Raw genomic sequence first — 14,931 nt, forward strand, 5'->3', positions numbered from 1 at the left:
TCCTTCTCCTAGTTTGAAATAAGATGTGATGTGGATTTTTGAGTGGGATCTGGAGTCTTTGTCATTCTGTGATGTTTCCAGCGGAGGTTCACGTAGAAGTCTTTCAGGCTTTGTTCACTTGTATCATTTTTGAACCCACAAGCCCAGTCCCTACATGACGGATGAATGTTAACCACCTAGCGATATAGCAACATTGAATAAACAAATTAGTCAAGTTTAGTGATTTCTTTTAGCCTTCTAATTCCTCTCTGCAAGCAGCTTTGCTAAAATGAATGTGATTGGAGACACAAACGGGTTTGAGCCAGTGTTTAGGCTTTGCTCAATAGTAACTGTCCGCTCATGTTCTCCGTGATTGTTGGTTATGCATAAACTGATGCAGAATTAAAAATGGTAAATGGCCTGTATTTGTATAGCACCTTACTAGTACCTAAGGACCCCAAAGCGCTTTACACATCCAGTCATCCACCCATTCACACACACTGGTGCGTGCAGTGAACGACACCTATAGTGCTCACTGAGAGTTGCAGCTCTCCACTATGTTGCCTATTCAGAAGCTGTACTGTAGCGTTTGTTATCAAATGTTTCATATTAAGAAATAAACAGGAATTCATCCACAAAAATGCTAATTTGCACAGACGGCTCTAATTAAAGTGTATTTGCGTTAGTTTGACAGATGCTTCATACATCAACATCCAAAGAGGTCCTGTCTGTTTAAAATAAATAAATAAATAAATAAAAGCTCTTTGTAAATTCTGGCTTCATTAAAAATCTCAGTTCAACAATTGAAAGTCATTATTATCATTATTAACCTAAACCATGTTTCATATCTATCAGCATCTAATTTGCAGTGTAATTACTTCCATTGCTTGTGTGACAGTGTTGTTCCAAAACTATTTAATGTGTTACTGTTTCTTTTTTCTTTGTATACACAGTTCAAACAAACGTCTTCTATGTTCATATGGCACTAACATGTCTGTATTATTAAAGCATTATCACATCTTGTGACTGAGTTGACTCCATAATGACCTCTACCTGTAGACTGCTGTTGAATCACTAGGTTTGACGATGAAACCGCCCTGCACGACAGTTGATCACAGCTTCCGTACTGTGCTGCTGTTTTTATTTTATTTCCATCAATTGACCGCAAAGATGAATTTTGATTTTTAAGTATATATGGCAACCAGCAGGGGTCGCTGTATGTACATGTTTAAGAGCAGCGTTTCAGAGGCTGATCGCTGTTTCCAGCTCGCTAATGGTAAGAGATCATAGTGTTGTTTTTACAGATCATTGCTCATTTATGACACATCATACATTAATACAGAGCAGAAAGAAATTTATTTGCAGTAATGTTTTGATCCCTGGTAGGTTTAACATGAAACTGATGGACAGTATATGAAGAAATATATTTGCTTCTCTTCGTCCTGCATACTGTTGTAACCTTTGATTTAGCTTCATTTACTCACCACGAAGCCAGTGGATATGCCTATGACCATCCACCATGGATGACACTGACAGATTATTTATTGGCAACTTTATTTTTGTGTTGCTGAAAAAATATATTCAAAGAGCTCCCTTCTTTGGGCATTAGCCTACATGACACTTACAGGAAACTCACGTATTCTTATGGAAATGTGCATAAATTAAAACATTTTTTTTTTTAAACTGAAGTAAGCAGTAATATACAGTCTAATTTGATAAACCTATGAAAATTAATCAAATTATTTCACAGAAAAATTTCTCAGATAAATGGTACTTATATAAACCTCAAATACTAAAATTGCATTAATGATATTCTACAGTAGGACAGAAAATAACATCAACAGGATTGAGAAAGTAAGTAGCAGTCAGCGCTGCTATTAACCGATCACCACCTTGTCTGTAAAAGCAGACGTTTTGACAGTTTGTTGTTCTGCAGCATTCAGCTGTGTTAACGCCACAAAAATGTCACAACCTTCCCAGGAGTGGGGGTTCCAGCAAATTTGTCTCTACAAAACCATATTTGGTAAAAACCACACCTCCAACACCTCATACCAAATGTCAAGCACAGGGAACACCTAATCTATAGTAGGCAAGGCAAGTTTATTTATATAGCACAATTCAAGGTGTTCAGCAAGGTGATTCAAAGTGCTTTACAGAGACATTTAAAAAATAAAAACAAATAAAAAGCATGATTTAAAATGGGGGGGAAAGAAAGGAACAGTAGATAAAATCAGTAGTTAAAATGTAAGTTTTGAAATCTAAGCTTAAAAGTAAAACAGTGTGGATTTGGTGCTTTATTCAAATGCAGCTGAGAACAGGTGAGTCTTCAACCTGGATTTAAATAAACTGAGTGTTTCAGCTGATCTGAGGCTTTCTGGGAGTTTGTTCCAGATATATGGAGCATAAAAGCTGAATGCAGCTTCTCCGTGTCTGGTTCTGACTCTGGGAACTGATAAAAAACCGGATCCAGGAGGTGTATTTTGGTCCTAAACCATTCAGAGCTTTATAGGCCAGCATCAGAACTTTAAAGTCTATCCTCTGACGGACAGGCAGCCAGTGTAAAGACCTCAGAGCTGGACTGATGTGGTCCACTTTTTTGGTCTTAGTAAGGACTCGAGCAGCAGAGTTCTGAATGAGCTGTAGTTGTCTGACTGGTTTTTTAGGTAGACCTGTAAAGATGCTGTTACAGTAATCAAGCCTACTAAAGATGAATGCATAGACTAGTTTTTCCAGGTCCTGTTGAGACATCAGATCTTTTATCCTTGAAATATTCTTGAGGTGATAGTAAGCTGACTTTGTTATTGTCTTAATGTGTTTTTATAAGTTTAGGCCTGCATCCATCACTACACCCACATTTCTCGCCTGGTTGGTGGTTTTTAGGTGTGTAGATTGAAGTTCTCTGGTGACCTGTAATCATTTTTCTTTGGCGCCAAAGACTATTACTTCTGTTTTGTTTTTGTTTAGCTGGAGAAAATTGCGACACAACCAATCATTAATTTCCTCAATGCATTTACCAAGAGCCTGTACAGGGCCTCGGTCTCCTGGTGACATTGTGATATATTTGTGTGTCATCTTCATAGCTGTGATAGTTTATTTTGTTGTTCTTTATAATCTGTGCCAGTGGGAGCATGTAAATGCTAAACAGAAGGGGTCCCAAGATGGAACCTTGGGGGACTACACATGTGATACTTGTCTGCTCAGATGTGAAGTTACCCATTGATACAAAGTATTTCCTGTTTTCTAAGTATGTTTTGAACCAGTTTAGTACAGTTCCTGAAAGACCTGCCCAGTTCTCCAGTCGTTTGAGTAATATGTTGTGGTCAACTGTATCAAATGCTGCACTGAAATCCAGTAAAACTAAAACAGACATTTTTCCACTGTCTGTATTCAGACATATGTCATTAAACACTTTGGTCAGAGCAGTCTCAGTGCTGTGGTTCTGTCTAAAACCTTACTGGAAGGCATCATAGCAGTTATTCTGTGTTAAGAAGTAATTAAGGTGTTGAGAAACTGCTGAGTAATCTAGTGTCAAATGTGAGGCAACCTCACAGCTAAAGCTTGGCCTAAAATAGGGCATGCATATGTCAATGAGTCCAAGCACAGAAGCAAATTTGCAATGGAATGGCCCATTAAAGTCTAGATCTCAGCCCATCTGAAATCTTGTGAAGGGTCGTTAAAAGACCCTTAACAAGTGAAGGGTCGTTAAAAAACCCTTAACAAGTGTGTGAAAATCTCAATGACCTAAAGCAATGCTGTAAAACGGGGCAAGTCATATAGAAAATGCTTATAACAAGCTACTGCTGCCAAAGACACAAGTTAATCTTTTTTTTCATAAAGTCCTATTAAAACTTTCTTTTTCATATGACTGTATGTACATAGTTTTAAACTACAAGTTATTCTAGTAGCCATACGACAAATTGGATGTAGGCAAAAATTTATCTAGGCTTATAGAAGAAGCATTCACACACATGCAGAGGAATAAAATGACAATGTATCTTTTAGGATTTATGAACGTCAAACCTCTTAACCCTTAGCTGTTAGCTGTATATAACAATCTCATACTCGTGACTGCTGCTGATACAAGAATGCCTCTGTATATTTTTAGAGGGATATTTCCACCATCAGGCGAAGGGACAGCTTGAGTTTTTTCCGACCTGCAACACGTCACCTGCAAAGTAAAAGGAAAAAAAGCAGTTTATTTATCAGTTTACTTGTCAGTTATTAGTAGGTCAGCTAATAGTACTGTTGTATAAACTGAAATGTACTTTAAACCCTGTAGGCCAGCTCTGTAAATTACGACACCGAGGTACAGAGTCCAGTTACAGGGTGTGCCAAGGCCAGACCCAGAAACAGCATGGGGACAGCTGCTATACTGTTAAGAATGCCTCAATCATAGGGGATCGTATGATTGAGTTTTTCTCTGTATGTATTATTGTAGGGTCTACCTTACAACATAAAGTGCCTTGAGGCGACTGTTGTTTTGATTTGGCGCTATATAAATAAAACTGAATTGAAAATTGAATTGAATTTTAAAGCAAAAGGACCCCTAAAAGCTTCTTAAGCTCAGATAACTCCATGTGCTGAACTTGTCATTAACCCACTATTGATCATGTGTGTCGCCACATGAGCCAAGGTGTGAAAAATGATCATTAACATCATCACAGCTGAGGGGTGAAACCTCTGAGATATTGCTCTATCCCATCATATGTTTTAAGAGATTTCTTTACATGTGTATTCCTTTTATTTCCTTTCAGCCTCATAGGGAACGTTTATGCTCCAGTGGGTGGTAGGCCTCTGACCTACCCTTTGACCTACAATACCCACTCCAATGGGAATCAAATAGGTATCTATTTTTTGGTGAACTTGATGTTTTCATCCACTCAGCTCATGTGTTCATGAAACCTCTACCTCTTGTGTTTTGATTTTTAACCAAGTGTCATCTTGAATAAACCAGTAGGTGTTTCTTTATCATCATGGAAGACATCATGCCTCGTCCCTGTACCAAAGACGCCTCGTCCCAGTGGCCCCCAGGATTACAGGCCCGTGGCACTGACCTCCCACATCATGAAGACCCTGGAAAGGCTCATCCTGGACCAGCTGCGACCCATAGTAAGACCACATCTGGATCCCCTTCAGTTCGCTTATCAGCCTCGTCTCGGAACAGAGGACGCCATCATCTACCTGCTCAATCGTGTCTACACCCATCTGGACCAGCCGGCGAGCACTGTGAGGGTCATGTTTTTTGACTTTTCCAGTGCTTTCAACACCATCAGGCCGACCCTCCTGGGTGATAAGTTAGCAGCGATGCAGGTGGATGCTTCTCTGGTGTCCTGGATTGTTGATTACCTGACAGGAAGACCACAATATGTACGTCTCCCACAGTGTGTGTCTGACAAGGTGATTAGCAACACAGGGGCACCACAGGGGACTGTCCTCTCCCCCTTCCTCTTCACCCTCTACACCACAGACTTCAGCCACTGCACAGAGACCTGCCATCTTCAGAAGTTTTCTGATGACTCTGCGGTGGTTGGATGCATCAGCAGGGATGATGAGACAGAGTACCGGGCTGTGGTCGACTCCTTTGTCACGTGGTGTGAGCAGAATCATCTGCAGCTCAACGTGGCAAAGACCAAGGAACTGATCGTGGACTTCAGGAAGACCAGGAAACACTTGACCCCTGTTTCAATCCAGGGGGTCAGTGTTGACATTGTGGAGGACTATAAATACCTTGGAGTACACATTGACAATAAACTGGACTGGGCTAAAAACACCACAGCACTTTACAGGAAGGGCCAGAGTCGTCTCTATTTTTTGAGGCGACTGAGGTCCTTCAACATCTGCCAGAAAATGCTGAGGATTTTCTATGAGTCTGTTGTGGCCAGTGCGATCCTCTATGCTGTTGCATGCTGGGGGAGCAGGCTGAGGGTCGCAGATGCCAACAGACTTAATAAACTGATCCGTAAGGCCAGCAATGTTGTGGGGATGGAGCTGGACTCCCTCAAGGTGGTGTCGGAGAGGCGGATGCTGTCCAAGATAAAGACAATGTTGGATAACACCTCCCACCCACTCCATGACATGTTGGTCAGTCACAGGAGCTCGTTCAGTGAGAGACTGAGATTACCGAAAAGCACCACTGAACGACACAGGAAATCATTCCTGCCTGTGGCCATCTCCCTGTACAACGCATCCACTTAACACACTGTTTGCTGCTACAGCTACACATGTTTCTTTTCCAAATATTTATTTATAAGTGACTTATGTATGTATGTATGTATGTATGTATGTATGTATATATATGTATATATTGTACTATTCTTAGTTAGCGTATTGTCTGTCTTGTCTTAATGTTGGTTTAAAATGGAGCACTGTAACAAAAAATAATTTCCCCCAGGGATCAATAAAGTATTCTGATTCTGATTCTGATTTATTTGAGCTTCTTCTTTAAAGATGTTGACCTTTGAGTGACACAACCCTTATTGTATTTCAAATATGTGATGGTAAGGCAGAGGTCTAACAGGGAGTAAATCGGATTGGGATGAGGCTCTTACAACTACTATGACCTGGATTACTGAGAACCTACACAGACATTTCACAATTTTATATAATGTCCTGTCTGTTTAAAGGTTGCGTTTCATGTTTTAAAGTAAGAATGTATTATGAAGTACTTGGATGAGATAAAATGGGACAATTTTCAGTAGATTCACCACACATGAGATTTAAGCTACTAGTACGTTTATAATAACTGTTGTATTTGCAAAAATGTACAATTTTAGTTCATCTTAAACTTTGTAGAGGACAAAAAAGTAATACCTGGGCACATTCGGCATGGTATCACTTTCTGTCGTATTTGTTTACATAACCGTAACAGTGTACCATACATTTAATATAGGTTCACCAAGTACACTTAAGCTACTCGCTGAAGCTTTTACTTTGGAAGGTCATGGCGGAAATCACGTGTTTACGTCGGCTTGCTTGACGCAACGGCTTTAAATGGGAATACCCTCGATCCGCTGTGGAGTCTCCTTTAAAAAATCTTACCGCGTCACTGGGATGCGGATCTGGGAGCCGGACACCTAGCCGACCATCCCCGCTTATATATGCCCTCCACCGGTAGGCCGTTTTCCTCTCTGTGTTATTTTTCTTCTTCTTTTATTTTTAACGTGTGTCACATTTAAATAGTTACATCAGCCTTTTATTCTGCTCCGTTCATGCAATGACCGGCTTATGACTTTCAGAGGTAACCTCTCATACAGAAATAGTTCGCCGGGGTTAAAATTAGATAGCTTAGTGTGTAAATGTGTGCTATTAATAACGCAGTGGCTGCTGGGGAGATCAGGCTTGTGCTCACTTGGCACATGTGTGCACCAAAGCTGTAGGTTGCATGTCATTTTTAGTTCCTGGAGGCAGCCTGCATAACATGTTACGAATGTTATGCAAATATTAACAATCGATCAAGTCAGGTCTTATTGTTTTACTTTCTGTATGCACCCAATGCCCTCTGTCGCAGTCACAGGTACAGCTAGATTGCAGTACTGGGTTAATAACATGCTTGTAAAATCAGCCTGGCCTTCTAGGGCGTATTCGTTATTCATCACACTCCTGTTATGTTGGTTTCCAGGAACACCAATTATGTTCCTGGGTCAATGTTTACTCATCCAAAAGTGTCAGAAACACTGGCATTGATTATTTTACAATTTTCTTTTATAATTTTGATTTTGTTTTGTTTTGTTTTCTGTAGTGATGCAGATGACATGTGACATCTCTTATCAAATCATTTCTTTTCTCTGATCTGCCACTTTTAATGTTTCCTACCTTGGCGGGAAAATGCTCACGTGAATTTAATAATGGCTCATTTCACACACACACGCCCGACAAGTGGAATGCATCCCACTGTTAACACCTTTGCTTTTCGTTTCTGCTATGAGGTGTCTAAAGATTAATTGCCATATCTGCAAATATGACATATTTATGTCAAGTTTTAAAACTTGGCATGAAAACTAAAAGGAGGTTACAGGGGAAAAAATTGTTAAAGCTTTACATTTTTCAAAATATACACTCCTGTTCATCTTCAATTCAGAGGAATCATAGCTCTTTTCATAAAAACGTCTACATTTCACAGTAACTACTCCAGTAGATTTAACATCCCACCAAACGTCTGTGACATAATCAGCCCTCTCTTCGCTGGAGTTACAACAGGCCTGTAAAAGGGGAAGCCTTGTGCTATATATCAGCTATGTAAACAAGAGACTGGCACTGCTGGAAGATGTGGCCTCTAAGTTTAAATAAATGATTTTAAAAAGGACTGAAGGCATGTTTGTGTGGAAAGAGATTTAGATAAAGAGTTTAACAATTTGCCCTTCTTTGGGGTTGTTGTTGTTGTTGTTTTTTTCATTTCTTTCATTAATTGTAATGAACATCCTGTTTATGAGGTACTTTTGTTTCATTTAAACTCCCTTCCTTTACTCTTGTAAACACACATTTCCCCTTCAGCTCATAGCCTCATTAAGAGTCTTAATGCATGTTGTTGTTTTCCTCTGGTGCTTCAGTTTAATTTAACCCTGAACTCTCTGTGATTTAAACTCTGATTGATGGCTTTTTTGGCTTCTCGCCATTAAAGTTTTACACCAGGATGCTATAAAACAGTGTGCTTCAGAGTCTGCTGTCCTTGACGGTGAGAAAAAAAGGGCTCTCTGTTTCATTCCTTCCACCTCTGCTTTTTCCCCCCCCCCCCAGAAAGAAATCACTCACCAAAGATGACAGCTCCTTTAACGCCTGCCGCACCACAGGATCAACGCTTTTTGGTGTTGTTTGACTTCGACGAGACCATCATTTGCGAAAGCAGCGACGATGCTTTGGTGCGTACTCTGCCAGACAAAGAGCTCCCTGCTTGGCTGAAAAACAGTTACAGGGAGGGGCAGTATAATGAAAATACGCAGAAGATTTTGGCCTACATGGCTGAGCAGGGCGTCTCTAAAGACTCCATCCATTCAGCAGTGGAGAAGATCCCACCAAATCAAGGCCTCATGAATCTCTTCCAGTATCTGCAGAGCCACCAGCAGGACTTTGAGCTTGTGGTGGTCTCCGATGCCAACATGTATTTTATTGAAACCTGGCTTAGGCATGCTGGGGTGCGTGACCTTTTCAGAAAGATTTTCACAAACCCATCCAGTTTTAATGCGGCTGGTCAGCTTGTGCTCCTCTCTTTCCACTCGCACTCATGCCCCCGTTGTCCTGATAACATGTGCAAGCAGGTGATCCTTCGGGAGTATTTGGCGGAGCGGCAGAAGGAGCGTGGCGGCGTTCCCTTTCAGAGGGTCTTCTATATTGGAGATGGGGCCAATGACGCCTGCCCTTGTCTGGCTTTGGGGCCCCGGGACACGGCTTTCCCCAGGAAAGACTTTCCAATGCACAGGCTGCTAAAGGAGTTTCAGCAGTCTGCCAAGTTCAAAACAAACATTGAACCTTGGGTCAGTGGCAAAGACATAGTAGACTGCCTGAAGAAAATAGTGGAGGAGAAATGAGAACTGCATGCCTGTACTTGTGAAAGAAGGTCTGTAAGAGGGGAACAAGTGCAATAAAGGTGCGCCAACACTAGTCCACTTGGCAGGCAGGTTATGCATGATTTTAGCCGAGCAACAACCAGACCATCCTACAGATGTAGGATTTATTTTATTTTTATTCTTCAACTTTGTGAAATCTTAATTGAAAATGATCAAATGTGGTAGTAAGAGGTTCTAAATAGAAGATTCCTTTTTGTACCAGGCCAGGTGTTTCCCCTTGTTTCCACTCTCTATGCTACGATAAGCTAGCCAGTAAATGGTTAACTCATAGTGCTAATGGTTTTTAAATATAATGTTTGACAAGACACTTAAACTGCTGTAATTCTAGCCTCATGCAAAAGGCTATTTCATCCCAATGACTCTGGTATTAAACATGTATGCCGCATTGTAAATCGCGTGGTATTAAAATTCAGTTAGCTAGCAATAGCAAGGATATTTGATCAATAATAGATATGCAGTATTCATTATGCACTTTGTTCTCCTTATCAAGTCTGATAAATGGGAGAGAACATCGTAACCAAATTGTCATGCGTGCTCTGAAGTTGCCGTTTATGAAGCAACCATCCCCTTCAGTACACGTGTAGTTTACATTTTTGAGCAATGCGAACTCTGATGGTTTGCTTCTCCTCTTAACTGTATGAGATTTCATTCATGGGGAGATTTAAACTTTTTCTCTTTTGTCACGCTTCCTTTAAAAAAACTCCATCTACGTCCACATAAGTAGGGCCAGGTGTTATGAAACTTTCTGGGACATATGACCATGTTGGCCAAGGACAAGGTCAGAAAAGATAAGAGATAAGATGACATACGCCAGTACCTGTGCACTCCCCACCTCCCATTACTGATACTTAATCTGGGCTTGATTGCACAACAGTAATTTACACCAGGCATGCCATAGACACACAGCTGCCGGTCGGTCTAACGTTATTCCCTGTCCCTCTGAAACAATGGAAAAAAGCCAAATGCACACTACCAATTTTAGAAGGGTTAATGTAATGGAATCATACCATATTAAAAACTTCTAGTGATTATTTTTACTGATAAGATGTTTTCATTTTGGGTCAGGATAAAGAAGTTCTTCTTTCTATTTGAATGCTTTCCCAGTTGATGATTTTCAGTATATCTGCATAAATCAGCATGTAAATTCATTTCTTCCTCACTAAACTTGCAACAGGGGAAAAATATATACTTAGTATTGTTTGGTATTGATTATGAAGAGTTAATTAATGCATTGAAGGGTATTCTTTTCTTCATTTTTTGTTTGAAGCAATACTTTACATCTGTTAAGTCTTGAATCCCTTGTGAGACTGGTTTCAGCTTTAGAAAAGCTAATATTGAACTATGTTAGGTTAATGCTGTCTGTCTTTACCAAGATGAATTTGATACTCAAGAGTTCTGTTTCCTGGTTGAATAAAGTCCATGTTTGTAAAGGGAAAAGTGGGTGCTAATGAAAAGAAGTAAAACGGTAAAGTAGTGTGTAAAACTGGTGACATTTTTTTAGCCTTAACAAATGACAAATTGTTGTGTAAGTGCTGGAAATTTACTTTAAGGGGTGTTTTTTTAATTTCTCAGGGAAGCGAGACTTAAACGAGCAACATCATATAGCAGCATTTGTTTATTTTGTACTGTTGAATTTCAACCAAACAAATTTTACTTGTGAACTTTTATAGATGTCATGAGTCTGACTCTGAAATTCACTGAGCTCTAAACCTAATTCTTATCCAATGCTGTGTTACAAATATGCTGTGGGTGTTCCTCTGTATCGTACTGTAATTGTAGAGATCATGGTTTAAGACTGTAAAAACATTAGTTTACTTTAAATCTGTGTACCTGTAAAACTAAAATAGATTTGGTGCAATAACTAAATGCTCTATACAGAGAGGTTATACTGGATGAAAAACTTGACTTGTGATATTTTTATGTGTGTTACTCAACCACAGATCACTTCAATATTGCGATTTTTAGACAACCATGCTTATATTACAACAATGGGGGGGAAAGAAAAGGTCTTGTTTTTCGATTTTGCGGTTTGTTGTATATTCATTACATCAAAAGTTCTATTATGCGTGTAATGTATCATATTAACAGGAATATAAAGCCATTACCTGACAATGTGTTTTTGTTGTCTGGTTTATATCTGTGACACAAAATCAACACCCCATAAAGATGAGTTCTAATTTATAACAGCACATGCAAAAACACCACAGAGCTTGAGCACAGCAAATCTTTTTACAGTATAAAAAATATACTGGAGAAAATAACACAGTTATAATTCATCTTAAGCTGAAATGGCCTTTGAGAAGAAGTATAGTTTCAGTTGGGGTTTCTATACCAGTCAGCAACTGCAATCATGATATCAGTGTTAGTGTTTTTCTTAGTTCAACAAATTGCCTTTTCCTAGTCAGGATGTGATGAAACCATGAACGATCTCCTCGAGGTCATTGATAGAAACCCATGCTTTAAATTTAGGTAGAAGTCTTGACTGACAAGATGAATTTAACGACTGGTTTGATTTTTAAGTTAAGTTCAAGAAAAGAATCAAAACCAAGCTGAAGTTTAAGGCTTTTGAGGAAAGGCTTGTCAAACAAACCGGTTAGGGATTAAAGTGAAATATGGGTATTGAAACCCGGTTCTTGTTGAGAAACAGGGCAACTTGCAATACTTGAAAAGTAGATATTTCATTTAAGGGAGGAAACACTACGAATATGCAAAAGCATTTGCTCACAAAACACGCGATGACCTTAAATGAATGTCATGTTTTTAATTCCGCTCCGGACTCGTGAATCTCAACCCAGCAGCAGCGGTGACGTTTGTACGTCCTCTGCCGTTAATGCGGCAGGTAAATAATCAACTAACAGTGCATATTATGTTAGCGCGATCTGCCTTATTACAAAACCTGCCATTACTGTGCATTTAGGTGACCATGATGAGACAGACAGACACAGTCTGGCTGGCTCAGATGCTGGCAGTTCTCACTGCAGTCTACCGGTAGCGTCTCCTTTCAGGCCAGGATAGACGAATGTCACCGAGCAGTGACTACGTTTATGGTAAAAGGCTTGCACCTATTTGCCACAGCAGATGCCCCCGATTTTCAGGAAGTGAATGTGTTTAATTGTAGGCAGGGACATTACTGGATATTCTTATGTAATTGCTACAGAATAATTTATGTTATACTTTGTTATTGCTACAGAAGAATATTTATTTTATTATTTTACATTTACAATGTTTTTTCCTGGGGACCCTGTGACGCTCCATTGAAGAGCCGTAGGCTGTGGATCTCTTAAGATCTCACTGTTGGGTTTGTAAGGCCATGTTACTCCTAAATTTCTATCTTGTTCAAAGAGAAGATATAAAACACAGTTCTAAGCTATTCGACCTTAGTGTTCACCTTTTTTTAAAAAAAAGAATAGATAAGAGAATCGATAAAGAATCAAATCGTTAAACAGAATCGAAATTGGAATCGGAATCGTGAAAATCTTATCAATACCCATCCCTAGCCCTAACCAAAAACAGGAGGAGGGAGGTTAAGTACACAAGTGTTTGTACTAAAGATTATTAGACTCCAGTTCCTCTAAAGAACCATTCCTATTTAATACGTAGATGTAAAAATGAAAATGATTTAAACATTATAATCAGCTGACCACTGATATTCAAAATTATTAACTAAAATATTAATAAAATTCTAAACTAAAATCTAAACCTAAAAGTTTATTTTATAGCTGCTAATAGTTGTAGCAGTCTCTGAAGCCTCTTCCAGTTAAAAGGGATTTTTCCTCCCCACTGTCACCAACTGCTTGCTTATAGAGGATGATCAGATTCGTGTTTATCTCTAATTATGTAGGATCTTTATGTTACAGTTTATAAAGGGGAACATTTGTGACTTGGCACTATACAAATTTAAAGGAACTGAACCGGATAGTGTTTTATGGAGAAAAAAGGAACATCTTGTTGCCACATGTAAGTTAAAATTTCTGATTATATAGAGCATCTTCAAAACCAAAGCTTTTGTGTGTTGTTCCCGGTCTGCAGTGGTGAGAATCTATTAAAAGTTGTCTCACTCAACAGACAGGAAAACCAGAATGCACTACGGGAAGAAGGCAAGATGCTTTGTTGGGAAGCCTTGGATCCTTGCATCCATGTGGATGTTACTTTGACACGCACCACCTACCTAACCTCTGTGTTGCAGACCATGTACACCCTTTCATGGAAATGGTATTCTCTGATGGCTGTGGCCTCTTTCAACAGGATAATGCAAAATAAGCACATGGTCGTAAGGTTGTGCCTGATCAGTTGAACTTGGACTTTATAATTTGGATCCTCGTTGGAAGAGAGCATCAAGCCAAGAAAAATACTTTAACAAAAGACTGTTTTGTCCACAGCTGTTCCCAAATAAGGATACATTTCAAAATTAAATTATGCTGTGAGAAAAACTCAATTTCTTGAAAATAGTGAATTTAGATTAAGTCAAGATTGCATTTACTAAGAGAAGATTTTATTTTCCTTTTCCTTTTTTTTTTAGCAACCAAAACAGTAAAGTCTGGTTTTACTTTGGGGTGGTACGAGTCTGTAATTGTTACTTGTTGATGTTGTTGGTTTGAAGTTTATGTTTAGGGAGAGATGACGTCAAAGCTGTGTTGACGAAATTAAAAGATGAGGGAGTGATGTGGGGGAGGAAACGGTGAGCATCTCAGAGGCACAGGAGATCTAATCTTCCTTCTCAAAGGAGATGATATGTTTATTTATCATGAGGCGCAAGAGGAGGAAAGAATAATACCACTTTTGTAGCAGAAGCACAAGACACAGAGATGAAATGCTAAAAAATTATTTGATTCGTTGTTGTGTGTGAAAATGAGAAAAAGAAAACAGTTAAACAGCAAAGTTTCTGGGACATCTTTATAATAAAAGCACTATTTGGATAACATGTTTATCCAGTTTAAAGGCTGTTGGGTTAATTAGTGTTTAGAAACTTTCTGAATCAAAAGAAACTCCTGTAAACCCAAGTGTGTGTTTGTGGCACATTCACTCAGCTTTTTACAGACAACATCAAACAATACTGTTGTATTGGATTTAACTCGTAGCGCATTAAATCCTTACTGAGGTTGTTACTGTATGCTACTATACTATGAACTACACATCTTTTACAGTCAATTTGAGAAATACTGTACAGACAATGAAAATCCATGAGTCATTTTTTGCCTGCAAAACTAAAAGAAATGATTAAGAATTTTTGAAATGAAACTTTTAGAAGTTTAAATAGTATAATTTAAATGATGTGTCCCAGCCTAAAGAAATTTTTACTTCTTCAGAAACAAGCAAGGGCTAAATGCTAACACCTCGGCTCTGTGAAAAAGGGGTGATTTGACTTTTTCTTGTCAAGGGCAGGTTCCCAGGA

At 39.1% G+C, this 14,931-nt stretch overlaps 1 protein-coding gene across 1 annotated transcript; it reads left to right on the top strand.

The window, feature by feature from the left end:
• Nucleotides 1–6,957: 6,957 nt before the first annotated feature.
• Nucleotides 6,958–11,649, top strand: LOC308390491 (putative phosphatase phospho1). The gene is made up of 2 exons (XM_080872556.1): nucleotides 6,958–7,089; nucleotides 8,713–11,649. The coding sequence occupies exons 1-2, from the start codon at nucleotides 7,077–7,079 to the stop codon at nucleotides 9,498–9,500; spliced, it is 801 nt and encodes a 266-aa protein (XP_080728682.1). The 5' UTR covers nucleotides 6,958–7,076; the 3' UTR covers nucleotides 9,501–11,649.
• The last annotated feature ends 3,282 nt before the right edge of the window (nucleotides 11,650–14,931 follow it).

The sequence above is a fragment of the Rhamphochromis sp. 'chilingali' genome (assembly GCF_963969265.1).
Source record: "Rhamphochromis sp. 'chilingali' genome assembly, chromosome: 22".
Lineage (NCBI taxonomy): Eukaryota > Metazoa > Chordata > Actinopteri > Cichliformes > Cichlidae > Rhamphochromis > Rhamphochromis sp. 'chilingali'.